The following is a 27,553-nucleotide window of genomic DNA, read 5'->3' on the forward strand; positions in this document are numbered from 1 at the left end:
TTTCCCATGACTGGTCAGAAGACATCAGAAATGGGGAGGGTATTGAAATAAGGGCTGCAAGCGAGGGGTGGGGGGGGGGGGGTGAGAACAGGGGGATTCACAGATTTACAGCCTTGGACTCTTTCATTCGTTTATTGTAATGTTAATATCTTGTATGGTATGTTGTCTTTTTTTTTTTTTTTTTCATTTATATAGAAGACCTCATCCACACTGCATGTTTTTAAAGCTGCTGTTTTTGGCTTCAAGCTTTTTTTTTATTTTTTGCAGCCAATAAACTCCCCAGCAGTTTATCCTATGTGTCCATGCACACATAGGCTGTTATCAGCATTTTTGGCAGGGGTGATTTCTGGCATGAAAAAAATCCATAACTAGTGAATTTTGAGAGGAGTTTTTCAGCTGTAAAAACACTGTATTCATCAGCATTTTCGAGCCATAAGCTTTTGTGGGATTCCTTTTGCTAAAAAAAAAGCTGAAAAACGCTACTGCAAAAACACTGAAAAACTCACTCTACAGCTACAGCTTTCTACAGCTAGTGCTATTGACATTTTTTATAACGCCCAGTGTGCATGAGGCCTTTAAGGTACAGTCTTATGGTGTAGCTATATAATTTTTTTTTTAATTATTATTATTATTTATTTATTTTAAGTTAGAATCCACCAGGTTTACCTAGCATTGCAGTTACATGGGTCTTCAGCTGTCTTAGAAGATGCAAGCTAATAATTGACTGGCACAATTATGGGTATACAATCATGAGTCTGACACACAAACCTGGGCATCCAATCCTGCTTATTGCAAAATGGTATGTTTCCTAACCTATTTTGAATCTAGGACAAATGTTTGCCCTAAAAAATTATGTTGAATTCACACACGTTTAACCACTTGACCTCTGAAAGATTTACTCCCCTTCATGGCCAGGCTATCTTCTGCAAAACGGCACTGAGTTATGTTGTGGAAAATTTTATGAAGATGTATTTTAATGTATTGTCCTAAGAGTCTTCCAGTGTTGGCACTCCCGCAGGCCACTCTAAAGAGCGGCCTGGGGCAGACTGATGCTGGTTGAAGATCCGTTAGGTAGTGGAAAACTTTCTGTTTGGAGAGAGTTGTTTGCAGAGTGGGGGTATGTCCACCAGCAAAAGGGCCCCTGTGCATGTCACAGACGATCTGCTCTGCAAGAATCGGTTATGGGCGGATGTACGCTCGTTGTCTCTGCTGTGTCTGATCAGCACATGTTGAGATTCCCAGCGTGCACCTGCTTAATAGCCTTCCATCTACAAGGAAGGGTAGCATAATCCAGGTATGCATTGTCCTCTGGAACAATGCATAATAAGGATTGCAATCAGCGGAATTTTAGTCATTGTTCATTGGTTATTGTATAAATTCATTTATTCCATGTCATGGCTTTATTTGGTCATGTCCTTATATGGTCATTCACATCCTGTGTTGTTCATTTCCTGTGATGTCACTTCCCATGCAATAAGTGATTGGCTGGAACCAGCACTTCCTGTTTGTGAAAGCTTTTGTGATAATAAAAGGCCATGCTGACTAGTGTGAGTCAGTGGTGCTGACTAAGATGAGGGCGTAAGAATGTGGTGATGTCTGTTTACTGGGAAATGGGGAACCAGAGGGGAGACATGGAATGATAGGTAAGGTACATTATATCGTTAAGATGGAAATGGGCGCTTATTAGTACAAGAAATATGGCTGCGCTCTGCGTACAGCCAAAATTCTACCATGATTACTTTAACTGACAGTTGCACGATTGTCCAATACTGTACCCCAAAAAAATGTAGGTGATATTTGATTACCACTGCATTTTTTTAATTTTGCACTATAAAGGAAAAAGACTGCCAATTGTGGGGAAAAAAAAAACAATATTTACTTTCTGCAATAAAACATATCAAATAAAAAAAAAAAAAAAAAATCAAATTTCTTCATAAATGTAGGCTAATATGTATTTTGCTACATGTCTTTTGGTATATAATAAATATCCCAGTAAATGTATATTGATTGGTATACACAAATGTTATAGTGTCTACAAACTATGGGATATATTTGTCATATAGCGGGACTTATAGTGGGACTGCGTTATTGCAGCGAACAAACTGACAATTTTTTGATACTTTGCGGGAACCAGTGACACGAATACAGTGATCAGTGAATGAATGAGTGACTTGTATAGCGCTACCTATGCGAACTGAATCGTCTCAGGGCGATTTTGCCGCCGGTATCCATCTGTGGTATAGCACGGTCCTTTTTACCCTATGGGGTCCCGAGTTGCTTACAAACACATTCAACATACACATCTTTTTGGCCAATTTTTTTAGACGGGTCTAATTAACCTACCAGCATGTATTTGGAGTGTTGGAGGAAACCGGAGTACCCGGAGGAAACCCGCACAGGGAGAACATGCAAACTCCAGGCAGATAGTGTTTTGGTCAGGATTTGAACCAGCGACCCTATTGCTGCTAGGTGAAAGTGCTAACCACTACACTACTGTGCTGTCCTAAAAATATGCATGGTCACTGTACTGACAGTGCCTTGAAAGAGTATTCATGTCCCTTTAAAATGTTCCACATGTTGTCATGTTACAACCAAAAACCTAAATATATTTTATTGGGATTTTATTTGATGGACCAACACAAGGTGCCACAAAATTGTGAAGTGGAAGGAAAATAATAATGGTTTTCCAAATGTCAATACTTTGTAGAACCACTTTTCACTGCAATGTCTCTACCAGCTTTGCACATCTAGAGTAAAATTTTTGCCCATTCTATTTTGTAAAATAGCTCAAGCTCTGCCAGATTGGATGGAGAGCGTCTGTGAATAGCAATTTTCAAGTCTTGCCACAGATTCTCATTTGGATTTAGGTATGGACTTTGACTGGAGAATTATATCAGTTACATACCGTGTTACCCAAAAAATAAGACCGTCTTTTATATTAATTTTGGCTACAAAAAACACACTAGGGCTTATTTTCAGGGGATGCCTTATTTATTTAGGGTAATTTATTCAAATAGTCATGACATCATGACGATCTTAAAGTGGTTGTAACCCCAAAAAAAAATGTAAAGCATGATAGACAGCACAGTGCTTGTACGGTTTCATTTATCCCTCTCTGTTCTAAAAAACCTTAAATAAAACAATAAAATGTTTTTAAAAAGTTCCTGTGTCCCCTTTCTTTTCTCCCATTCTTCCCTTGTCAGTAGTGCCATTCTGCAATCCTAAAAATAAACCTTGGTTAAAGTCATTGTAAAATTATGTAATCTCTTTTGTAAAAAGATTATATAATGTCCAGTGTGGAAAATACCTTTTTCTTTTCTTACATCAGGGGACACAGCCATAGTAATTTACTATGTGGTTTATATCGGACCGACAGGTGCTGGACACTGGCACGCCCCTAAGGCGTGTACTCCCCTATATAACCCCTCTCATTACTGGGAATCCTCAGGTTTTTTTCCGCCAGTGTCTAAGGTGTTGGTCACGAGTAAAGATGTGCTGTGCTGAGCTCCACTGGTAGTAATCATTGCTGGGGCTAGCCATGCTGGTCCGTTCTGATGTCTTTTCATGGGCTAAATGAATGGTACCCGGGCCTCGTGTCTGAAGAAACAAGGTTTTGCTTGCAAACGCTTCTCTTTTGAGAGCTGGGCCCTGGGATCCAGCACTTTTTGGTAGTGAGGCCATAAAGTTTTTACTGGCAGGGTGCTGTTGCAGGTCCAGGATTGTGGGTAACCCGAGGTTCCCCGGTTCCTGAAGGTTTCCTAAAAGGTCTCGGAGCCTACCGTGAAGGGTGAAGATTGGGTCTTTATCTCTGATAAAACCCTGCTGCAAGGATAAGGTTAGGGAGATTTTCTCAGGAATTTCTCCTTCTATGTATAATGTTGTCATGCCTATGTGTCACCACTGGGAGCTGTATTGAGCACTCACCGACCTGATGCTGGAAACAGCAAGGAAGCCTTCACTCTCTCCTCCTCCAGCCGTAACAGATCCACCGGTAAGAAGAGGGGGTCTGGTCTCCTCCTGTGCCCCCAAATATTAGTTTTTTTCCCCTTCAGGGGACAGGATGCAAAGCAGCTGCCTTTAAAAAAAAAAAGTACAGACTGGCCGCATCAGCAGAGGATTTACCCGGAACTTCTCTAAAAGGTCATTTGGTTTTGCACTGTAATCTAAATCCATTTCCAAAAGAATGTCATCCTCCTCTGAGAGGGATATGGCTAGTCAGACTGAGCCGTCAGGGGTAGAACACTTCAGTCCCTGTATATATCATACAAACAGGTTTTTTTCTTCTACCATTTGAAAAGAAGATTAATGCTATGATGTCTCTCCATAGTAGGACTAAACATAGCAGATTCCCATCTAGTCCTCAGGACCCTTTTGTTGAGGTGCATGAGACTGGGGATCAGGTATATCTTCCCAAATATTAGAAGATACTTATTTATCCTCTTCGGAGGATCCTAATCTGGAAGGATTAGCATCACAAGTCGGGTTGCTTGTGTACTCCATTACTCAACCCTTTTGCTGCCTGCAGCACAGGCTCTTGAGGTATCTACCTCTAATTGGGTTCATTAGAATGGGTACGTCCAGATAAACAATATTATCCTCCCAAAAAATTCTCATGGGGGGGGGGGGGGTTTCCAGCAATTGATGCTGCAATCACCTCAGTGAGCAGAGTCTCATATGTCCAGTGGATAATGCACTGATGCAAAGGATCCAGCAAATTAAAGTTGGAATTTCCTTTTAAAGGCAAGATGTCTTTTGCAGTTCAGTAGCTCAACCGATTCTTGCTGCAATTGGTGTATAGCCGTGTACACACGGGCGGACTGTCTGGCCAACTAAGTCCGTCAGACAATCCGACAGACAGTCCGTCCTACTTTTGAATGAACGGACTTGACCACACACGATGAACAGACAGTCCGCTGAAAGCTTGCCCGATGACGTGTACAGCACGTACAACGGGACTAGAAATACGACGTCCAATACACTGCAATGCAACCTTCGGCCGTGTAAATCCTTTCTGAGCATGCGCCATACTTAGTCCGTCCAACTTGCCTACTCACGAGCGGACTGTCCACTGAAACCAAAGTTGGACGGACTGTATTACGGAAATTCGGAAAGACTTAGTCCGCCAGACTGTCCGCTGAAAAAGTCCGCTGAAGCCCACACACGAGCGGACTGTCCGCTGAAATGTGTTTCAGCGGACTAAGTTGGACAGACAGTCCGCCCGTGTGTACGCGGCCTATCTCAGTCCATTAACCCTTTGACGTTCTGCTCCACCATTTTGGTGGAGCACATTTTGAGTCACGCTAACTTATTGAAAAATGTGGACTTCAAAGGGTTAAGGAACAGTTTGTGATACCTGAAATTCTGCCTGATCAGCAGGCCCGACAATGGGCTGGTGTATCTGATGTCTCACAGTAGATGCCTATCATTTAAGCCTTATGGCTCATGCTTGGACTAGTGCATTCTCGCAGAGTTCTGGGGCTGAAATCTTGATCAGCCGAAGCACTGTGGAAAAAGCTCTTAGCCAGTTTGTTTCCCTTTCATGGGGTACGGCTATTTAGAGATGATCTAGATAAGTACATCCAAAAGGGTAAAGCTCTCTTTACCAGTAAAAGAGGTTCACGCATTTTCTCCTTTTTATCGTGCTGCCTCTCCTATGTGGGGGCATCTGCCTCTAGGCAGTCTCAACGGCCTCAAGGAAAGTCCCCAAGGGCAGCACCAGGGTCTTGGGGCAGAAAGCCCACAAAGCAGAATGCCAAATCCTTCTCATGAAGGGGCACCCCCACTCGTTCGGGTGAGGGGAAAGGTCCTGTGATTCTCAAGATCTGGCAGGAACAATGTCAAGACAGATGGATTTCTGCAATTTTTTTCTCTAGGTTACGAGAGTTTCCGTCTCCTCTGAGAATGTTCCTAAGGATCCAGAGAAAAAATAAATCTCTCTTTCTGGCCTCTAAATCAGCTGTTATCTCAGTCGGAGATATCAGAGGTTCCCTTAGTGGAACGGGGTTTTGGCTCAAACCTTTTTAAGGTTCCAGAACCAAACGGAGAGGTAAGGCCCGTTCTAGATCTGGAAGATCTGAATCAGCACTTAAACATCCGATCCTTTCATAATTCGATCGGCTGTGCACACCCTGCAAGGAGGGGATTGGCATATCTCCATGTGCCAAATTTTCCCGCTCACCAGAAATTTCTGCATTTTGAAATCTAAAATTATCTTTTCAGTTGTGGCCCTGCCATTCGGCTTAGCCACAGCACCACAATGGTCTGAAAGATTATGGCACCTCCTTTAGCCAGATTAAAGGCTCAAGGCATAGCGGTCCTAGCCTATTAGAAGAGTCTGATCTCAGCCGTAACTATCTGAAATTTCTAGGTTTGATACTCAACCTAGGAATATTCTCCTTAAAACCATCAAGAAGATTACAGTACTTGGGGGCTGGTTATAGATACCATACAGAAGAAGGTATTCTTACTCCAGACAAGAATCAGTTCCATTGTAGGACTAATTCAACTTATCAAAACAAGGGAAAATTTTCTTCATTTGGCTGTGCAGGAGATTTTTAGGGGAAATGGTGGCCTCCTTTAAGGCAGTCCCTTATGCGCAGTTTTACTCAAACTGCTTCAAAACACCATCCTGTCAGTCTGGAATAAAAAAGATTCAAGCCTTGTTTGTTTCCAATACGCTTGGCTCCCGACATAGGTCAGAGCCTAAATTGGTGGTTGTTATCCATCAAAAGGGAAAATCTTTATCCTGGAAGGTGTTAACAGAGGCCAGCCTTCGTCATGGAAATTCTATGAAAAATCTGAACCCCAGGCCTTCTGGCATGCGGCCGCAGGCGCCACCGCGTGTGCGAGTGACCGTGCCCGTGTTGGCGCCAAACAGGCTATTTAAACCTGTCTATTACTGACGGTCTCCACTGTCTGCTCAACAGCGTTGTAAGCCTGTGAACCTGATCCGTAGTATTCATCTTTGATTTGACCTGGCTTGCCTGTGACCTACCTGTTATCTGCCTGCACCCGACCTCGGCTTGTTGTGACGACTCTCCTGCCTGCTCCCTTGTGCCTCGCTTCCAGTCTGATACCTGACCCGGCCTGTTTGACAATCCCATCTGCTAAGGTGATCCTGTCTGCTGAACTGATTCCATCTGCTGTAGTTACCTGCTAAGCTTGTCCTGTTTGCTGAACTGATTCCATCTGCTGAAGTTACCTGTTTAAGCGATCCAGTTTGCTAGCTGATTCCACCTGTTGTTGTGATCCAGTCTGCTGTGTTGATCCTGTCTGCCAAACTGCTCCAGTCTGCAGAGCTGACCCCGCCTATTCATCCCTTCCCATCTGTTGATCCTGCCAGGCACCCGTACCCCTCCTTACTCTTGTGTTCCCTGTTACCTTACCAGGAAACCAGTAGTGGGAGTCGTAAGGGAGGCCTCCCTCCGCAATTCGGGTTCAATACCACAAGGTACGTGACAGCCTTCTAGGCTGGGGAGCAGCCCTGGAAGAAGATTCTGTCTAGGGGAGATGGTCCAGGTTGGGAGGATCTTGCCTATCACCTTTTTTGAAGTTTCAGGCAGTACGTCTGGCCCTAGAATCTTGGACGGTCAGACTACGGGACTGTCCTGTCAGGATTCAGTCTGACAAGGTCACGGCGGTGGCTTACATCAATCACCAGGGGGGCACGAGAGGTCTTGCAGCCCAAAAAGAGGTGAATAATGTACTAGCTTGGGCAGAACACAACATTCCTTGTCTATCAGCAATTTTAATTTTTCAGGAATAGAGAATTGGCAGGCATACTACTTGAGTCGCCAACAATTATTTCCGGGAGAATGATCTCTTCACCTCGACATCTTCCTAGCCATATGTCAGAGATGGGGTATTCCGGACATGGACCTATTCGTGTTCCGATTCATCTACAAAGTTGACAACTTTGTGTTGAGAACAAGGGGTCCACTAGCAGGCGGAACAGACGCATTAGGCTTCCCATGGGATCAGTTTTCACTGATCTATGCATTTCCTCCAGTTCTGCTCCTTCCGCGCCTTCTCCGCAAGATTATGCAGGAACAAAAGGAGGTAATTCAGGCGGCCCCAGCGGGTCCCAGAAGATCTTGATTTACTGAGATCATAAAGATGGCAGTAGGAGTCCCTTAGACTCTGCCATTATAACCAGACCTTCTCGCACAAGGTCTGGTATTTCATCCTACCTTACAGACAAAAAATTTAACAGGTTTGACTGTTGAATCCCACTCTATAAAAGATCATGGGTGATCTCCTTCGGTAGTGTCTACTTTGATTAATGCCAGGAAGCCGGCTTCCAGAATCACTTACTCTAAAGTCTGGAAGGCATATGTTTCTTGGTGTAGATCCAGGAAGTATGTCATAGTTCCTGGGCTGCCTATGTCATAGGCAGGATCCCTGATTTCTTGCATATGGGATCTGAAATTAAGTTGGCCTTGATTTCTATCAAAAGCCAGATCCCGGCCTTATAGTGTTTTTCAATGGTCTCTTGCTTGCCAAGCTTGGGGCGTAGCTTATTCAGGGGGTAACACGGATTATTCCCCCTATGAAACCACCTCCTAAATCCTTGGGATTTAAATTTGGTCTTATCGGCTTTGCTGAATCAGCCGCTTGAACCTTTATGAGAAATTTCTTTGGTTCTTTTGACAAAGAATCTTTCTGGTTGTCATTTCTTCTGCTAGAAGAGTATTGGAACTATTGGCTCTGTCTTGTAAAGAGACATATTTCATCATGAGTAAGGATGAGGTGGTTTTATGTCCTCATCCTGAATTCCTACCAAAAGTGGTAACAGGTTTTCATTTAAACCAAGATATTACTCTTCCTTCTTTCTCCCCAAAGCCTCAATCTAGGGAAGAGAAGGCACTACATTCTCTTGATGTAGTAAGAGTGATCAGAGTCTATTATTAAAGGCGACCGCTCAGGTTCGCAAAGCACATGTTTTATTTGTACTGCCAGAAGGTCCAAAATGTGGACAGGCAGAGTCAAAATCCACAATTTTTCCAAATTTGTCAAGTAATTGTTCAAGCTTCAGCTTAAAGAAGAAAATTCTTCCTTCTCATGTTAGAGCACACTCATCCAGGGCGATTAGTACCTCTTGGGTGGTGCATCATCAGGCATTTCTGCCTCAGATCTGTAAGGCCGCGACTTGGTCTTCGGTTCATACGTTTTATCATATTTTGTCAAATCGATATTAAAGGTCATGAGAATATTGCCTTTGGGCTCAGTATACTGCAGGCTGCAGTATGAGTCCTCAGGCCTCCTGTTTTTGGTGTCTCCCCCCCTTCAGTTGCCATTGCTATTGGACATCCCACATAGTAATTACTATGGCTCTGTGTCCCCTGATGTAAGAAAACAGGATTTTTATAACCGCTTACCTGTTTTTATAACCGCTTCCTTTTCTTTGATGTACATCAGGGGACACAGAGGTCCCTCCCTTTTTTGGTATACACTTGTATTGCTTGGCTACAAAACTGAGGACTCCCAGTAATGGGAGGGGTTATATGGGGGAGTACACGCCTTAGGGGTGTGCCAGTGTTCAGCACCTATCGGTCCGATATAACCCACATATTAATTACTATGGCTCTGTGTCCCCTGTTGTACATCAAATAAAAAGGATTTTACAGGTAAGCTGTTATAAAAAGCCTGTTTATTTACAATGTCGCTGGGCACTCACGGAACCGTCCAGAGCTCTTCTTCCACATTCCGAACACTGCAGAGGGAGGGGCTGCTGACGTCAGGTGGGAGGAGAGGAGAAGATCTCTGGTGGGTCACGTGAGTGCCCAGCGGGGCTGTAAATAAGATATTTTCCACAAGTTACAAAAGGAGACACGCTGCACATTATATAATCTTTTTACAAAAAGGATTACATGTTTTTACAAGGAATTAAACTAGGGCTTTTTTTCGGGGTAGGGCTTATATTGCAGCCATCCCCGAAAATAATGCTAGGTCTTATTTTCGGGAAACAGGGTAGTTAGTCAGGTTGAGAAAATTCCATCTAGTTCAACCAAAAAATAATTCAATCCCATATACACAATCCTTAACCCACAGTTGATCTAGAGCAGGGATATGCAATTAGTGGACCTCCAGCTGTTGCAAAACTACAAGTCCCATCATGCGTCTGCCTCTGGGTGTCATGCTTCTGGCTGTCAGTCTTGCTATGCCTCATGGGACTTGTAGTTCTGTAACAGCTGGAGGTCCGCTAATTGCATATCCCTGATCTAGAGGAAAGCCGAAAAACTCCAGCAAACCATGCTCCAATTTGCTACAGCAGGGGAAAAAATTTGTTCCTGATCCGCCGAGAGGCAATCAGATTTTCCCTGGATCAACTTTACCTATAAATGTTAGTACCCAGTTATACCCATGAATATGCTCTGATCTAAACCATTCCATTGTAGCTCTGGCTGTATGTTCAGGGTAGTTGTCCTGCTGGAAGGTGAACCTCTGTCCCAGTCTTGCGTCTTTTGCAGACTCTAACAGGTTTTCTTCTAAGATTGCCCTGTATTTGGCTCCATCCATCTTCCCATCAACTCTGAAGAAAAGCATCCCCACATCATGATGCTGCCACCACCATGTTTCATGATGGTTATGGTGTGTTCAGTGCGATGTGCAGTGTTAGTTTTCCACCACGCATAGCGTTTTTGCTTTTAGGCCAAAAAGTCAATTTTGGTCTTGTCTGACCAGAGCACCACCTTCCACATGTTTGTGGTGTCCCCCACATGGCTTCTCGCAAACTGCAGATGGGTGGGACTTGTTATGGCTTTATTCTTGCCACTCTTCCATAAAGGCTAGATTTGTGGAGTGCACAACTAATAGTTTTCCCATGGACAGATTCTTCCACCTGAGCTGTGGATCTCTGCAGCTCCTCCAGAGTTAACTATGGGCTTCTTGGCTGCTTCTCTGATTATGGCTCTCCTTGTCCGGCCTGTCAGTTTAGGTGGATGGCCATGTTTTGGTAGGTTTTCAGTTGAGCCATACTCTTTCCATTTTCGGATGATGGATTGAACAGTGCTCCGTGAGACGTTCAAAGCTTAGGATATTTTTTTTATAACCTAACCCTGCTTTAAACTTCTCCACAACTTTATTCATGACCTTTCTGGTGTGTTCCTTAGCCTTCATGATGCTAATTGTTCACTCAGGATCTCTAACAAACCTCTGAGGGAGTCACAGAACAGCTGTATTTACACTGAGATTAAATTACACACAGGTAATTAGGTGACTTCTGAAGGCAATTGGTTCCACTAGATTTTAATGAGGGGTATCCGAGTAAAGGGGGCAGAATACAAATGCACGCCACACTTTTAAGATATTTGTAAAACATTTGGAAGACCATTTATAATTTTCCTTCCACTTCACAATTATGTGCCACTTTGTGTTGGTCTATCACATAAAATCACAATAAAATACATTTTACATTTTTGGTTGTAACATGACAAAATGTGGAAAATTTCAAGGGGTATGAATGCTGACTGGGAAGGAGTTAAACATTTAGTGCGATCAAAGGGTTAAATGTGTGCTTTGCCAGTGATGTATGCGCTGTGCGCTGCTTTCACTAGGGGTAGAGGTTGATTCTAATCCCTACATTGCAGAAACACAAGATCGGTCCCTGCCCCCCATCAGAACTGACATTTTATATATAGGTGTGTGTGTGTGTGTGTGTGTGTGTCTGTGTGTGTGTGTGTGATTTGCCACACAGCTGCCGCCCTGTAGTAGTGAAAGCACTATAGGGCGGTCAGCAAGCTGTTAACAAAAACCTTTTTTAATTATTGTAAAAGTATTCTAATAACATAAAGGGGTTTGGATAATCTTTAACTGCTTGCTGCCCACCCGCCATCAAATGATGGCGGGGCGGTGTAGTTCTAGGTCAACAGCATCCCAGAACGGCCCCTCTCACATGCGCCCATGCCGTGTTGCTAGGACACTGCGCAATCCCGATCTGTGTAAAGACACACGTCCACGGCTCTTTAACCATGTGATCGGCTGTGTCCAACCACAGCCGGTCACATGTAAACAAGGAGATGCCGGTAATCGGCTCTGATTGCCTCACACTAACAGATTGTGAGGAGAGGAGAGCCCATCAGCGACATCTCCTCACAGGGGGATATCTAGGGATGTAATCGGGACACTGATCATCAGCGTCCTGATTACTATAAATAAATACAGTGCCCACCAATGCCAGCATATAGTGCCCACAAGTGCCACCTATCGGTGCCCTATAGCTATGCCATTCAGTGCTGGCAATCGGTGATGCCCATCAGTGCTCATAAGTGCAGCATATTAGTGCGTTCTCATAAGTGCTGTCTCATCAGTGCCCATAAGTGCCACCTCATCAATACCCACTAGTTCAGCCTATCGGTGCTCATCAGCGCACATAAGTGAAGGCGAAAAATTACTTTAGTTACAAAATTTAGAGAAAAAATGAAATTTTTGCTAAATGTTTGGTCTTCCATTATTTTATACAAAAAAAAAAAAAAAAAACAGCAGTGATTAACCACCTTCAGACCGGACCATTTTGCTGGTAAATGACCAGAGGTCTTTTTACAATTTGGCACTGCGCTGCTTTAACTGGTAATTGCGCGGTCATGCAATGTTGTACCCAAACAAAATTTGCGTCCTTTTCTTCCCACAAATAGAGCTTTCTTTTGATGGTATTTGATTGCCTCTGCGATTTTTATTTTTTGCGATATAAATGTAAAAAGACCGCAAATTTTGAAAAAAAATGATATTTTCTACTTTTTGTTATTAGAAAAATCCAATAAACTCAATTTTAGTCATACATTTAGGCCAAAATGTATTCAGCCACATGTCTTTGGTAAAAAAAAAGTCAATAATTGTATATTTATTGGTTTGCGCAAAAGTTGTCACATCTACAAACTAAGGTACGTTTTCTGGAATTTACGCAGCTTTTAGTTTACGACTGCCTATCTCATTTCTTGAGGTGCTAAAATGGCAGGGCAGTACAAAACCCCCCCAAATGACCCCATTTTGGAAAGTAGACACCCTAAGGAAATTGATAAGTGGCATGTTGAGCCCATTGAATATTTTATTTTTTTGCCTCAAGCGATTGAATAATGACAAAAAAAAAATTATTATTTTTTTTTTACACAAAGTTGTCACTAAATGATATATTGCTCACACATGCTATGGGCATATGTGAAATGACACCCCAAAATAAATTCTGCTGCTTCTCCTGAGTACGGGGATACCACATGTGTGGGATTTTTTGGGAGCCTAGCCGCGTACGGGGCCCCGAAAACCAAGAACCGCCTTCAGGTTTTCTAAGGGCGTAAATATTTGACTTCACTCCTCACTACCTATTACAGTTTGAAGGCCATAAAATGCCAAGATGGCACAAAACCCCCACAAATGACCCCATTTTAGAAAGTAGACACCCCAAGCTATTTGCTGAGAGGCATGTTGAGTCCATGGAATATTTTATATTTTGCCACAAGTTGCGGGAAAATTACAAACTTTTTTTTTTTTTTCACAAAGTTGTCACTAAATGATATATTGCTCACGCATGCCATGGGCATATGTGAAATGACACCCCAAAATAAATTCTGCTGCTTCTCCTGAGTACGGAGATACCACATATGTGGGACTTTTTGGGAGCCTAGCCGCGTACGGGGCCCCGAAAACCAAGCACCGCCTTCAGGCTTTCTAAGGGCGTTACAGTTTTGAAGGCCATAAAATGCCAAGATGGCACAAACCCCCCCCCAAATGACCCCATTTTGGAAAGTAGACACCCCTAAATTTAGGGGTACACTAGTGAGACTAGGTAATAAATGGCGGGTGCCCTGAAACTATAAAAAAAATTACTAACCAACCAGCGTCACCTGTAACAGTTATATGGTGATCACTGGTGAAAGGGTTAACTAGGGGGCAATCAGGGGGCTTTATGCGGTAGTATATGGGGGTCCCTGGCGCTATAAAAAGCTGCGGCGAACCTAAATACCTACCTGCCTAACTAGCGTCACCTGTGACACTAATACAGTGATCAGAAAAACGATCGCTTATTAGGCTGGGTTCACACTGGAGCGATGCGGGAACGCCACGAATCCGCGGCGGGTTCCCGCATCGCATGCCTCCCGGCGGCAGTTCACACTGCCCTATGCGAACTGCTGGGAGTGTCAGTGAAATGTTAATGACACCCCCAGATCAGTTCGCATATCGCAGTGCGATCTGCAAACTCGGATCGCATGGTGTGAACACCCATGCGATCCGATTCTGCTGCGGACCAAAAAAAGGGTCCCGTGCGAGTTTGCGGCGGGTGCGACACGAATTCAGCCATACTATCTGTATGGCTGAACTCGAATCGCACAGAGATCGGATGTGATTTGCACTGCAGTGCGGTGCGAATCACATCCGTTCTCATAAACCGCTGCAATGTGAACCCAGCCTTAGTGACACTGGCGACGGGGGGTGATCACGGGGTTAAACCTTTATTGGGGGGGTTAGGGGGGTACCTTAGAACTAAAGGGGGCTAACCCTAACTGCCCTAACAGTTATTACAGTCACAAATGACACCCGCCGGGTGATCAGGGGGTTAAACCTTTATTAGGTAATAAATGGCGGGTGCCCTGAAACTATAAAAAAATAACTAACCAACCAGCGTCACCTGTAACAGTTATATGGTGATCACTGGTGAAAGGGTTAACTAGGGGGCAATCAGGGGGCTTTATGCGGTAGTATATGGGGGTCCCTGGCGCTATAAAAAGCTGCGGCGAACCTAAATACCTACCTGCCTAACTAGCATCACCTGTGACACTAATACAGCGATCAGAAAAACTATTGCTTATTAGGCTGGGTTCACACTGGAGCGATGCGGGAACGCCATGAATCCGCGGCGGGTTCCCGCATCGCATGCCTCCCGGCGGCAGTTCACACTGCCCAATGCGAACTGCTGGGAGTGTCAGTGAAATGTTAATGACACCCCCAGATCAGTTCGCATATCGCAGTGCGATCTGCAAACTCGGATCGCATGGTGTGAACACCCATGCGATCCGATTCTGCTGCGGGCCAAAAAAAGGGTCCCGTGCGAATTTGCGGCGGGTGCGACACGAATTCAGCCATACTATCTGTATGGCTGAACTCGAATCGCACAGAGATCGGATGTGATTTGCACTGCAGTGCGGTGCGAATCACATTCGTTCTCATAAACCACTGCAATGTGAACCCAGCCTTAGTGACACTGGCGACGGGGAGTGATCACGGGGTTAAACCTTTATTGGGGGGGTTAGGGGGGCACATTAGAACTAAAGGGGGCTAACCCTAACTGCCCTAACAGTTATTACAGTCACAAATGACACCAATGCAAAAAAAAAAAAAAAAAGCAATTGGTGTCACTGTGACTGGGGGGGCAGGGGTAATTGGGGGGTGATCGGGGGGTAAAGGGGGGGTGTGAGTGTGCCTGGCATGTTCTACTGTATGTGTGGTGTGTTGGTGCAACTCACCGAACCTTTCTCCTCGGTGCCGGAACGAAAAATACCGACACGGAGGAGAGAATACATCACTTCCTCTCCTGTGTTTACATTACAGGAGAGGAAATGATGTCACGGGACATTTTCATTCGTCGGGAGCGATCGCGAGGGGGTGGCCATGAATGAATGGCCGTCCCCTCGTCCGGGATCGCTCCCGAACGAATACCGACCGCCGCAGGCACCGGGCGGGGGCCCGATCGGGCCCCCGACCGGCGGGCAGGCAAGGACGTACATGTAAGCCCTTATGCCTGCCCGTGCCATTCTGTCGACGTACATCGTCATGCGGCGGTCGGGAAGTGGTTAAATACCACCAAAAGAAAGCTCTATTTGTGTGAAGAAAATAACAAATTTGTTTGGGTACAGTGTAGCATGACCGTGCAATTGTCAAGTGTGACAGCGCTGAAGGCTGAAAAATGGCCTGGGCAAGAAGGGGATGTAAGTGCCTAGTAGGCAAGTGGTTAAGGAAAACTATACTTTTTCTGTGAGTTGTGTTGTTTGTTTTAAGCACATACATTTTTAAAGTGTTTAATTTAGTTTTTTTTTTTTTATCATATGAGTACAAATGAGCATTATCTTTTAAAGAATTTTATATTACCATATTTTAAATATTTTTGTTTAAATTCTAAATAGCTTGTTTATTTAAAAAAAAAATAATAATTATGTACAGTAGCACTATGCATTCCCTGAGCTGTTAAACTAGAACTCAAGCTAACCCCCCCGTGGTTTATTGCTGTTTGTATTACATTTTGGTGTTTTTCCCCTCTTCCTCGTGATAGTGTTAGAATCTCTGACAGGCTTTTATTACTGTTTGTGTCAGAAGTAAAGCACAGTAAGCAACATAAAAAAGACAGTATTTTTAAGTATTTCCACATTAACACTGGAAGAAAATGCTGCCGTTTTACTTTAAAGAGGAAGTAAACCCTGGTGGGTTTATTTCCTCTTTGATTCCCTGCAAAGGTAAAGCATAATGGACTACTATGTATCGCATAGTAGCCCATTATGTGTCACTTACCTGACACAGGAGCCAGCAAAGTCACCGCTGTCCCCTGTAGTTCCGAGTGTTCATCTTCTTGGTGGGTCTCGCTGCTCCGGCGCTGTGATTCGCCGGAGCAGCAATGACGTCACTCCCGCGCATGCACACAGGAGCCGACGCTAGCGGCATATCGTCTCGATTTGCGGCTTACCGAGTGCGCCTGCGTGCCGCTGTCTACATATAGGTATGGAGATATTTCTTGGACCTACAGGTAAGCCTTAATCTAGGCTTACCTGTAGGTCAAAGTGATTTGCAAGGGTTTAAGATAGTATGAATGGTAATTCTTAAGGATATGTTTACTGCTTATTTATATCCGTTAATTTTTATACCCTTCCAGGGGACCTCTCAATGCACTGCAAGGATTACCACTTGTTAAGTCTAAGCCCTTGTACACACGGTCCGACTTTTTCAGACGGATTTTGTCCGAAACTGGTGTTGCAAACACACGGTCTGACAAAGTTGTCGGAAAATCCGATCGTTTGGAACGTGATAACGTTATTTAGTTACTACGGGACTACTTTCAAGCTAGTAGCCAATAGCTTTGTTCTAGGAATTTGATCTGAGCATGCGTGGCACTTTGTCCGATCGGAATTCTCTACAAACGATCGGAGAAAGTCAGATCGGACTATGTTGTTGGAAAATTTTTATATCCAGCTCTCAAACTTTGTTGGTCGGACATTCCGACGGAAAAAGTCCAATGAAGCCCACACACGATCGGATTATCCGACAACCCCGTCCGATCAGACATTTTTACGTCGGAATGTCCGACTGTGTGTACAAGGGCTTAGGGGTAATGGAATACGCTGTAACACTTGCTTCTACAGGCTTCCACCAGACTGTGAGAACCATCCCTCAAAGCCTCTTCTCTTCGGCGCTCTGGCCAGCAGTTGCACTGTGTCAATTGCATTGTACACAAGGAGCCTCCCATATCCAAGAGCGCTGGAGAGAAAAGAAGTGTGCCAGAAATATGCTGGAGTTTAGGATAAGGTATGCAATACAGCTTATGGACCCATTCACACTTGCAAATGAGGCTGTGTGCAATTTTATATATGCGGGAAGGGAACCCCAGTAGGGTTTCCCACTGATTAGCTGTGGGGGAACAGTCACAATGAAAGCAATAGGTGGCTGACAGCTCCTGCAGCTAATCAAGGCCGCTCTCATGTAATCGCTCATGGAGCAACTGCCTACAAGAAATCAGCCCTGGATGCAGACTGTCTGCATTTAGAGCCAATCATTTACAAGCAGTCACTCCATGTGTGCGGCAGCGATTGGCTGCGAGAGGTGTCAGCCACCTACTGCTTTCAGTGGAACTGTTTCCAGCAGTTAATTGCCAGGATCCCCATTGCAGTGGGATGAGGGCCCACTGAAAGGGAGGGGTGTTTTTTTTTTTTTTTTTTTAATAAATTCCAGAGTTTAGCATTAAGTCTCTATTTTTGCTGTACCCGTTTTTCTGTTTAAAGGTATGAGAAAGTATTTGGCAAGCTTTCAGATTACAACTTCTGTGTGACCAATGCAATGAAAGACGATTTGATGCTGAACTGGAAGATAAAGTAAGGCTGCAGAACAGATGTATGATTTTTTGCATATTTAAAGTACAATTATCAAATACAATTAGTATTATCAAATGCTATATTTTTCCTATACACTGTATATTACAAACTGATTTCTTTCTTTTCCATTGGGGGACACAGGAAATCATTCACTTTTGGTTATCCTGACAGAAGGATTAGACACTGGCAAAATGGGGGGGGGGCGCGACTGCATGGGAGTGACCTTCGGGCTCTAGGTTGTGTGACTCTTTACAGACCCTGTTCTGGTAACAGGTTAGCTGCGGAGCAATTTTCAGGTCTAGAACTATTTGTAGAGAGTAAAAGGGAAATTGGTACTTTAAATTAAGCAATTAAATATTGGAGGTAAAAATCAATATACAATTGTTTTATTAATATCATGGACATAAAGACAATGAAAATTTGATTTCCTGAATATACATAAAGCGTGCACAAGGCATGAACATGATGGATAGATTAGTACATACATAACACACAACACATGATCATAATGAATACATGGTAATTAATGTAAATATATACAGTAGCCTGGCATACAAAAGCCAACGGCAACATGCCCAATACTGGCATCTGTGCTTGCATGATATGTGTACATCTGCTAAATGGTATAATGGCAGGATCATCAAGCATGATGGGTAGTAGATGGGTAACATTCCATATGTGGTGTAGCTGTGGCATCAAATAGAGCTTGATGCGTTTTGTGGATGTCCACTCATCAGGAGCAGATGCGACAGATTCCTATGGAATATATGAATATAATAAACCACACTTAAAATAAAGAGGGAGAATATCAAGGAAGATGGGTATCTATTGTATATAAGTGGTTAACCAACCACACTTACCAACCGAGACTGCGAATGTGGCATGTGGTAATTGGTACAAGGTGAGCTGAAACATAACTTTGTCAAAGGAGTTGAGGTCACAATGTATAAGTCTGCGACAGCAGATAGTATAAGGGAGTGCAGAATATATCAATAATCTCCATATAGCAATTATAACAGTACTGAGTTGTAAAAAAAAATGGTAGATAATAGTGAACCCAGTGTATCTCCACAGGGGGTAGTGACAAAAATGGTGCCAGTGAATATTGATAAGCCTCCATCTAAAGGGTAGTTGTCCAATACCGAAGTGTGTGTATAAGGGATCATGAAAAAGAGGCTCCAAGTGAGAGGAGGAAAAAAGAAAATATTGGGCTGAAAAAACAAAACCACCAAAAAGGATCCTAAACTAAGAAAAACTCACCCCAGTGCCGCATCAGTGCAGCACCAGCAAATGAATATAGCAAGTATGCAAGAACCCCAAGAAGAGACTGGCTGTGTGTGAACAGCTCACTCCCAAAAAAATATATATATGTATATATATATATATATATGTGTGTGTGTGTGTGTGTGTGTGTGTGCCAACAACGCCACGTGCTTGAACCAATGGAGGGAGGAGATCCGCACCTGAGCTGAGTAATCGCTTAATGACTGGCATGGAAACGAAACATGGTGCCGATGCTGCAAGGTGTTGATAAAGCAGATTGGGTCACGCTCCTGGTAAGCCAGCTCACAGGAACGGCTGCAGAGGCATACCATATTGTTCCAGACGAGATCAGCCAGGACTATGACCGGGTAAAAGACTATTGGCTTGCTTCGGCATTACTCCAGAGGCACACCATTTGAGTTTTCGCAACCTCCGCCGAAAGGAGAGAGAGCCATACACAGAATGGGCTCATCAAATGACCAGAGCAGCGGAGAGTTGGATGGCCGGCGTCAAGCTGTTACCATGGCAGATGCGCTCCAGCTAATGCTCCTGGAACAATTCTACAATCATACCTCACTTGAGTTAGAGACTGGGTAAAGGATTGGCGGCCAGTCACAGTAGATGAAGCTGCCACCCTAGCTGTCCAATAAGTGGATTTAAGGGGGGCTGTGCAACCAGAGCGTAAGACCCCAGCTCGGCCTGTCCCCAACATTCCATGGAGCGCTATCCTTCCACACCAGCCATCAATCTCCTGTCCACTCAGCTACCATCTTCACAAGGGAAGGGGGACCTCTGCTACAGATGCAACCAAGCAGGGCATGTTAGGCAGTATTGTCCGCAGAATTTTTCCCAGGAAATGCGGAAGCACAGGCCCCTGGGACTTGCCTGAGCTGCTGCACACTGTCTTGAGGTAGATTAGTTGACTTGTATGAGAATATTGGAATTCTAGATGAGGCAGACCTTGTGCAAGCTACCCTACGGATAAACTTTTACACCATTGACAAGCCGTGTGGATTAATGGTCTGGCTGTCCAGGGACTGCGGGACACGGGAGCTACTATTACCCTAATACAGTCCCAGATGATAACCCCAGCAGAGCAGATGGGATGGTCTGTGGCTGTGCTGGTGGCTGGGGGGAAATGTTATGTGGGTCCCCATTGCCAGGGTTGACCTTGATTGGGGTTCGGGGGCCAAAGAAGTGGAAGTTGGAATAATGCAGATGTTACCTGCGGAGGTTTTGTTGGGCAATGATTTGGGACATTTAAATTCAGCCTTCTCCCTGGATGCATCCCTGGAAGCCTGCCCTGTTACCACCCACCAGCAAGCCCGGATGGATGGGCACTCCCTCGAGGATGGGACCCAGGTAAGACCTATCACCCCTGACCTAGACTGTACCACACCAAGTATTCCTACCCTGACTTGGGCTTCTCGCCAAGACTTTGCACACGCAACTCTCTCAGTGACCCTTCCCTAGCTTGCTATAAGGAAACCTGGGGATGACCCAGACCCTCCACCAATTGACTCAGTCTTTTTTTTTTTTTTTTGGCAAGGGATTAGGGTTGGATGTCCGACAGTATTGCCAGGCCTGTGACACATGCCAGCTGATGGGTAAGCATGGGGGCCCACTGAAAGATCCCCTACACTCTTAACCTATCATTGATGAACCCTTCCGGATGGATGATCTGATAGATTGCATTGCTCGGGGAAAATTCTTGGCAACCCTTTACCTATGCAAAGGGTACTGGCAAATTCCTCTGGATGCGGAATCTATTCCAAAGTCGGCGTTCATTACCCCATTTGGCCTATACCAGTCTAAAGTAATGCCATTGGGATGAAGAATGCACCGGCGACTTTCCAGAGGATGGTAGAACGACTCTTCGATGGTCTCAAGGACTATGCTTGTGCATATCTGGATGACATTGCGATCTACAGCGATGCCTGGGAGGACCATCTGGTTCATCTGGGTGTCATGTAAGACCACATCAATGCTGCAGGACTAACCCTTAAGCCAGAAAAATGCAGCATAGGGATGTCCCACTTACAGTACCTTGGACATCAAGTAGGCAGTGGACAATGACCCGAGCCTGCTAAAATTGAAGCAGTTGCCAAGTGGCTGACCCCCCCCCCCTGTATTAAAACCCCCTGTCCTGGCATTCCTCTGCACAGCTGGGTACTATAGGAAGTTTGTCCCAGAATATAGCTCCATCGCTAAGCCCCTGACAGACCTTACTAAGAAGCACCTACAGGTACTGTGGTTCTCAGAGTGTGAAGCTGCCTTCCAACGCTTAAAAAATGCACTAACTTCGGCTCCTGTTCTAGCTGCCCCTGACCCAACCAAACATTTTGTGTCCGCACAGATGCCTCTACATTCGGGTTGGGGGCAGTACTGAGCCAAGTAGCACCTGATATCGGTGGCCTACATCAGTCGGAAGCTGCTACCCAGGGAAGTCGGTTATGCAGCCGTGGAGAAGGTGTGTTTGACGCTGGTGTGGGCTCTCAAGAAATTCCAACCTTATCTATACAGACAATCTTTTACAGTGCTCACTGACCACAATCCAATAATCTGGCTTAATCGGGTCTCCAGGGATAATGGATGTTTGTTACGATGGAGCTTGGCCCTGTAGCCTTACAATTTTAGCATCCAGTATCGGCCACAAAAACAGAATGGGAAAGCTGATGGGCTTTCACGGAAAACTGAACTATAAGACTCTCCCGGACAGCCCCAAGCTGACCCATGGTGGATCTAGCTGGGTCTGCCTAACTATGGGATTGGGGGGGGGGGGGGTAGGGTTGCCACCTCATCCCTTTAAAACCGAACACATATTAATTACACAGTTTCTGTGGCTGATTAAGGTTGATAATTAAACTCACTTGGTGCCTTATCTGCATGAAATTGGCCTCAGAACCTGTGTAATTCATATGTGTTCGGGTTTAAAGGGATGAGGGGGCACTGTAGCGGACACTGGCTGCAGGGACCTTTTCTGCCCACATTCACCCTGTTATTTGTTATTGCTAAATTCCTCTTTTCGTTACATTTTTGAGAGACCGTTTTCTTGGATTTGCCCAAAGACTATGCTTAGTTTTAAGTCTGAACAATACATGGTCATTTAAAGAGCTGGCCACATTGGCCTCCGGAGATGGACAGTCTGTTTTACCTGGGCTGCTTTTAAGTGCTGTGTTAATTAACATGTTAATTATATAGTTGTCAGCTAAGTTGTTGCTAGAGGGGGGGAATAGCCATGAGCCAGCCCTACCTCGTTATCTAACCTCTTGTGTTTAAAAAGTGTATAAAAAGGCTACATTCTGTCCAATAAATCATTCAAGATTCATGCAAGCTATTACCGGCTAGTCTTATATTAATTATAGCTGCATTAAATATATCTCTCTAATGGTCAGACTGGGGGAAGTGGTATTACTGACAGAAGCACTCAGCGGAGTGTGGGATAGGATCTGTCACAGATACCATTATCAAGAACATTTACTTAACCAGTTGCCGACCGCCGCACGCCGATGTACGTCGGTACAATGGCACGGGCAGGCATAAGGACATACATGTACGTCCCTTGCCTCCCGCGGGTCGGGGGCCCGATCGGGCCCCCGCCCGGTGCCTGCGGCGGTCGGAATTCGTACGGGAGCGATCCCGGACGAGGGGACGGCCATTCATTCATGGCCACCCCCTCGCGATCGCTCCCGACGAATAGAAATCCCCGGTGACATCACTTCCTCTCCTGTAATGTAAACACAGGAGAGGAAGTGATGTATTCTCTCCTCCGTGTCGGTATTTTTCGTTCCGACACGGAGGAGAACGGATCAGTAAGTTGCACCAACACTCACACACACAGTAGAACATGCCAGGCACACTCACACCCCCCCTTTACCCCCCGATCACCCCCCCAATTACCCCTGCCCCCCAGTCACAGTGACACCAATGTCATTTTTTTTTTTTTTTTTTTTTTTTTTTTTTGCATTGGTGTCATTTGTGACTGTAATAACTGTTAGGGCAGTTAGAGTTAGCCCCCTTTAGTTCTAATGTACCCCCCTAACCCCCCCAATAAAGGTTTAACCCCGTGATCACCCCCCGTCGCCAGTGTCACTAAGGCTGGGTTCACATTGCAGCGGTTTATGAGAACGAATGTGATTCGCACCGCACTGCAGTGCAAATCACATCCGATCTCTGTGCGATTCGAGTTCAGCCATTCGCCGCACCCGCCGCACCCGCCACACCCGCCGCACCCGCCGCAAATTCGCACGGGACCCTTTTTTTGGCCCGCAGCAGAATCGGATCGCATGGGTGTTCACACCATGCGATCCGAGTTTGCAGATCGCACTGCGATATGCGAACTGATCTGGGGGTGTCAGTAACATTTCACTGACACTCCCAGCAGTTCGCATAGGGCAGTGTGAACTGCCGCCGGGAGGCATGCGATGCGGGAACCCGCCGCGGATTCGCGGCGTTTCCGCATCGCTCCAGTGTGAACCCAGCCTAATAAGCGATCATTTTTCTGATCGCCGTATTAGTGTCACAGGTGACGCTAGTTAGGCAGGTAGGTATTTAGGTTCGCCGCAGCTTTTTATAGCGCCAGGGACCCCCATATACTACCGCATAAAGCCCCCTGATTGCCCCCTAGTTAACCCTTTCACCAGTGATCACCATATAACTGTTACAGGTGACGCTGGTTGGTTAGTTATTTTTTTATAGTTTCAGGGCACCCGCCATTTATTACCTAATAAAGGTTTAACCCCCTGATCACCCGGCGGGTGTCATTTGTGACTAATAACTGTTAGGGCAGTTAGGGTTAGCCCCCTTTAGTTATAAGGTACCCCCCTAACCCCCCCAATAAAGGTTTAACCCCGTGATCACCCCCCGTCGCCAGTGTCACTAAGGCTGGGTTCACATTGCAGCGGTTTATGAGAACGGATGTGATTCGCACCGCACTGCAGTGCAAATCACATCCGATCTCTGTGCGATTCGAGTTCAGCCATTCGCCGCACCCGCCGCACCCGCGCAAATTCGCACGGGACCCTTTTTTTGGCCCGCAGCAGAATCGGATCGCATGGGTGTTCACACCATGCGATCCGAGTTTGCAGATCGCACTGCGATATGCGAACTGATCTGGGGGTGTCAGTAACATTTCACTGACACTCCCAGCAGTTCGCATAGGGCAGTGTGAACTGCCGCCGGGAGGCATGCGATGCGGGAACCCGCCGCGCATTCGTGGCGTTCCCGCATCGCTCCAGTGTGAACCCAGCCTAATAAGCGATCGTTTTTCTGATCGCTGTATTAGTGTCACAGGTGACGCTAGTTAGGCAGGTAGGTATTTAGGTTCGCTGCAGCTTTTTATAGCGCCAGGGACCCCCATATACTACCGCATAAAGCCCCCTGATTGCCCCCTAGTTAACCCTTTCACCAGTGATCACCATATAACTGTTACAGGTGACGCTGGTTGGTTAGTTATTTTTTTATAGTTTCAGGGCACCCGCCATTTATTACCTAGTCTCACTAGTGTACCCCTAAATTTAGGGGTGTCTACTTTCCAAAATGGGGTCATTTGGGGGGGGTTTGTGCCATCTTGGCATTTTATGGCCTTCAAAACTGTAACGCCCTTAGAAAGCCTGAAGGCGGTGCTTGGTTTTCGGGGCCCCGTACGCGGCTAGGCTCCCAAAAAGTCCCACATATGTGGTATCCCCATACTCAGGAGAAGCAGCAGAATTTATTTTGGGGTGTCATTTCACATATGCCCATGGCATGCGTGAGCAATATATCATTTAGTGACAACTTTGTGAAAAAAAAAAAAAAAAAAAAAAGTTTGTAATTTTCCCGCAACTTGTGGCAAAATATAAAATATTCCATGGACTCAACATGCCTCTCAGCAAATAGCTTGGGGTGTCTACTTTCTAAAATGGGGTCATTTGTGGGGGTTTTGTGCCATCTTGGCATTTTATGGCCTTCAAAACTGTAATAGGTAGTGAGGAGTGAAATCAAAAAATTACGCCCTTAGAAAGCCTGAAGGCGGTGCTTGGTTTTCGGGGCCCCGTACGCGGCTAGGCTCCCAAAAAGTCCCACATATGTGGTATCCCCGTACTCAGGAGAAGCAGCAGAATTTATTTTGGGGTGTCATTTCACATATGCCCATGGCATGCATGAGCAATATATCATTTAGTGACAACTTTGTTAAAAAAAAAAAAAAAAAAAAAAAGTTTGTAATTTTCCCGCAACTTGTGGCAAAATATAAAATATTCCATGAACTCAACATGCCTCTCAGCAAATAGCTTGGGGTGTCTACTTTCTAAAATGGGGTCATTTGTGGGGGTTTTGTGCCATCTTGGCATTTTATGGCCTTCAAAACTGTAATAGGTAGTGAGAAGTGAACTCAAAAATTTACGCCCTTAGAAAGCCTGAAGGCGGTGCTTGGTTTTCGGGGCCCCGTACGCGGCTAGGCTCCCAAAAAGTCCCACATATGTGGTATCCCCATACTCAGGAGAAGCAGCAGAATTTATTTTGAGGTGTCATTTCACATACGCCCATAGCATGTGTGAGCAATATATCATTTAGTGACAACTTTGTGTAAAAAAAAAATTTTTTTTTTTGTCATTATTCAATCGCTTGAGGCAAAAAAATAAAATATTCAATGGGCTCAACATGCCTCTTATCAATTTCCTTAGGGGGTCTACTTTCCAAAATGGGGTCATTTGGGGGGGTTTTGTACTGCCCTGCCATTTTAGCACCTCAAGAAATGAGATAGGCAGTCGTAAACTAAAAGCTGCGTAAATTCCAGAAAACGTACCTTAGTTTGTAGATGTGACAACTTTTGCGCAAACCAATAAATATACAATTATTGACTTTTTTTTTACCAAAGACATGTGGCTGAATACATTTTGGCCTAAATGTATGACTAAAATTGAGTTTATTGGATTTTTCTAATAACAAAAAGTAGAAAATATCATTTTTTTTCAAAATTTGCGGTCTTTTTACGTTTATATCGCAAAAAATAAAAATCGCAGAGGCAATCAAATACCATCAAAAGAAAGCTCTATTTGTGGGAAGAAAAGGACGCAAATTTTGTTTGGGTACAACATTGCATGACCGCGCAATTACCAGTTAAAGCAGCGCAGTGCCAAAGTGTAAAAAGACCTCTGGTCATTTACCAGCAAAATGGTCCGGTCTGAAAGTGGTTAAGCATCTGTCTCCCTCTCACCAAAAAAGCCTCGGGCCCGTTTCACACTTGTGCGACTTGTCCTGCAACTTGGGACCGCAAAGTCGCATAACAAGTCATACCCCATGATTTCCAATGAGTAACATTCATATCTGTGTGACTTCAAGTCGCCCCGACGTCAAAGTAGTCCCTGTACTACTTTGGTCCAACTTTGATGCAAGTTGAGGTCCATAGACCTCAAGTTTACACAGGAAAATGAAATCGTGACAAAATTGCGGTAAAATTGTGCGACTTTCAAGTCACAGCAGAGTGAAAGGGGCCTCAGGCACAGACTGGGAAAGCTCACTCATTGAAGATTACATATGCCTTTTTATTACATCTCTGCTGCACTCCGAAGTCCAAATGCCCCAAGTCTAAAGCCTCATACACACGATTGGACTTTCCGACAACAAAACCGTGGAATTTTGTCCGAAGGGTGTTGGCCCAAACTTGTCTTGCATACACGCAGTCACACAAATGTTGGCCAACAATTACGAATTTAGTGACGTACTAGACGTACTACGTGTTTTTTCAGCTCTTTAGCGCCACCCTTTTGGGCTCCTGCTAATTTTGTGTTAGTAGAAATTTGAGCGTTGATTCGTGCTTTTCTTTTCACGTTTTTCATTTAGCTTTTCAGTTTGTTTCCAAACGGCCGTTCGTCAACCAGACATGTTGCGGAATCGGAGGAGATAGCATGTTATTTATTACTGGCCTTGGAGTTATTGCTTAGACTTTTTTTTATTTATTTTTTTTTTGTGGAATAATTTATTTGATTTGGCATATTTTTGGATGCATAGAATGCACTTTTTGGTTAAGTTCTATTGGCAGCATGTCTAAATTTATTTTATTTTTTTTTTTTTTTTATTTTTTTTTTTAATGCACAATAAAAAAAATTGAGGAGAATAATAATTGCCTATGTGTTTTTACTTCAAATGACAGTTTGGGAGTAGGCAATTACAACTATGTTGGTGACCTTTTTTGAAAATGTATCTTTGATCTTATAAACTACGGGATAATGGTGTTGTGGTAACTTGCA

General features: G+C 44.6%; 1 protein-coding gene across 2 annotated transcripts in view; it reads left to right on the plus strand.

The window, feature by feature from the left end:
- Positions 1-27,553, plus strand: part of ALG1 (ALG1 chitobiosyldiphosphodolichol beta-mannosyltransferase) — a 94,247-nt gene that overhangs the window by 21,666 nt on the left and 45,028 nt on the right. Inside the window, exons 4-5 of one of the 2 annotated variants that reach the window (XM_077448815.1) lie at positions 651-799; positions 17,973-18,062. In XM_077448815.1, the coding sequence (XP_077304941.1) occupies positions 651-799; positions 17,973-18,062 (239 nt within the window). Of the gene's footprint in view, positions 1-646; positions 800-17,972; positions 18,063-27,553 lie in introns of both variants that reach the window. The other variant, XM_077448816.1, reaches the window with a different exon arrangement.

Source organism: Lithobates pipiens, unplaced genomic scaffold (assembly GCF_037356315.1).
Source record: "Lithobates pipiens isolate NorthernLeopardFrog02 unplaced genomic scaffold, aLitPip1_a1.2 Scaffold_22, whole genome shotgun sequence".
NCBI lineage: Eukaryota > Metazoa > Chordata > Amphibia > Anura > Ranidae > Lithobates > Lithobates pipiens.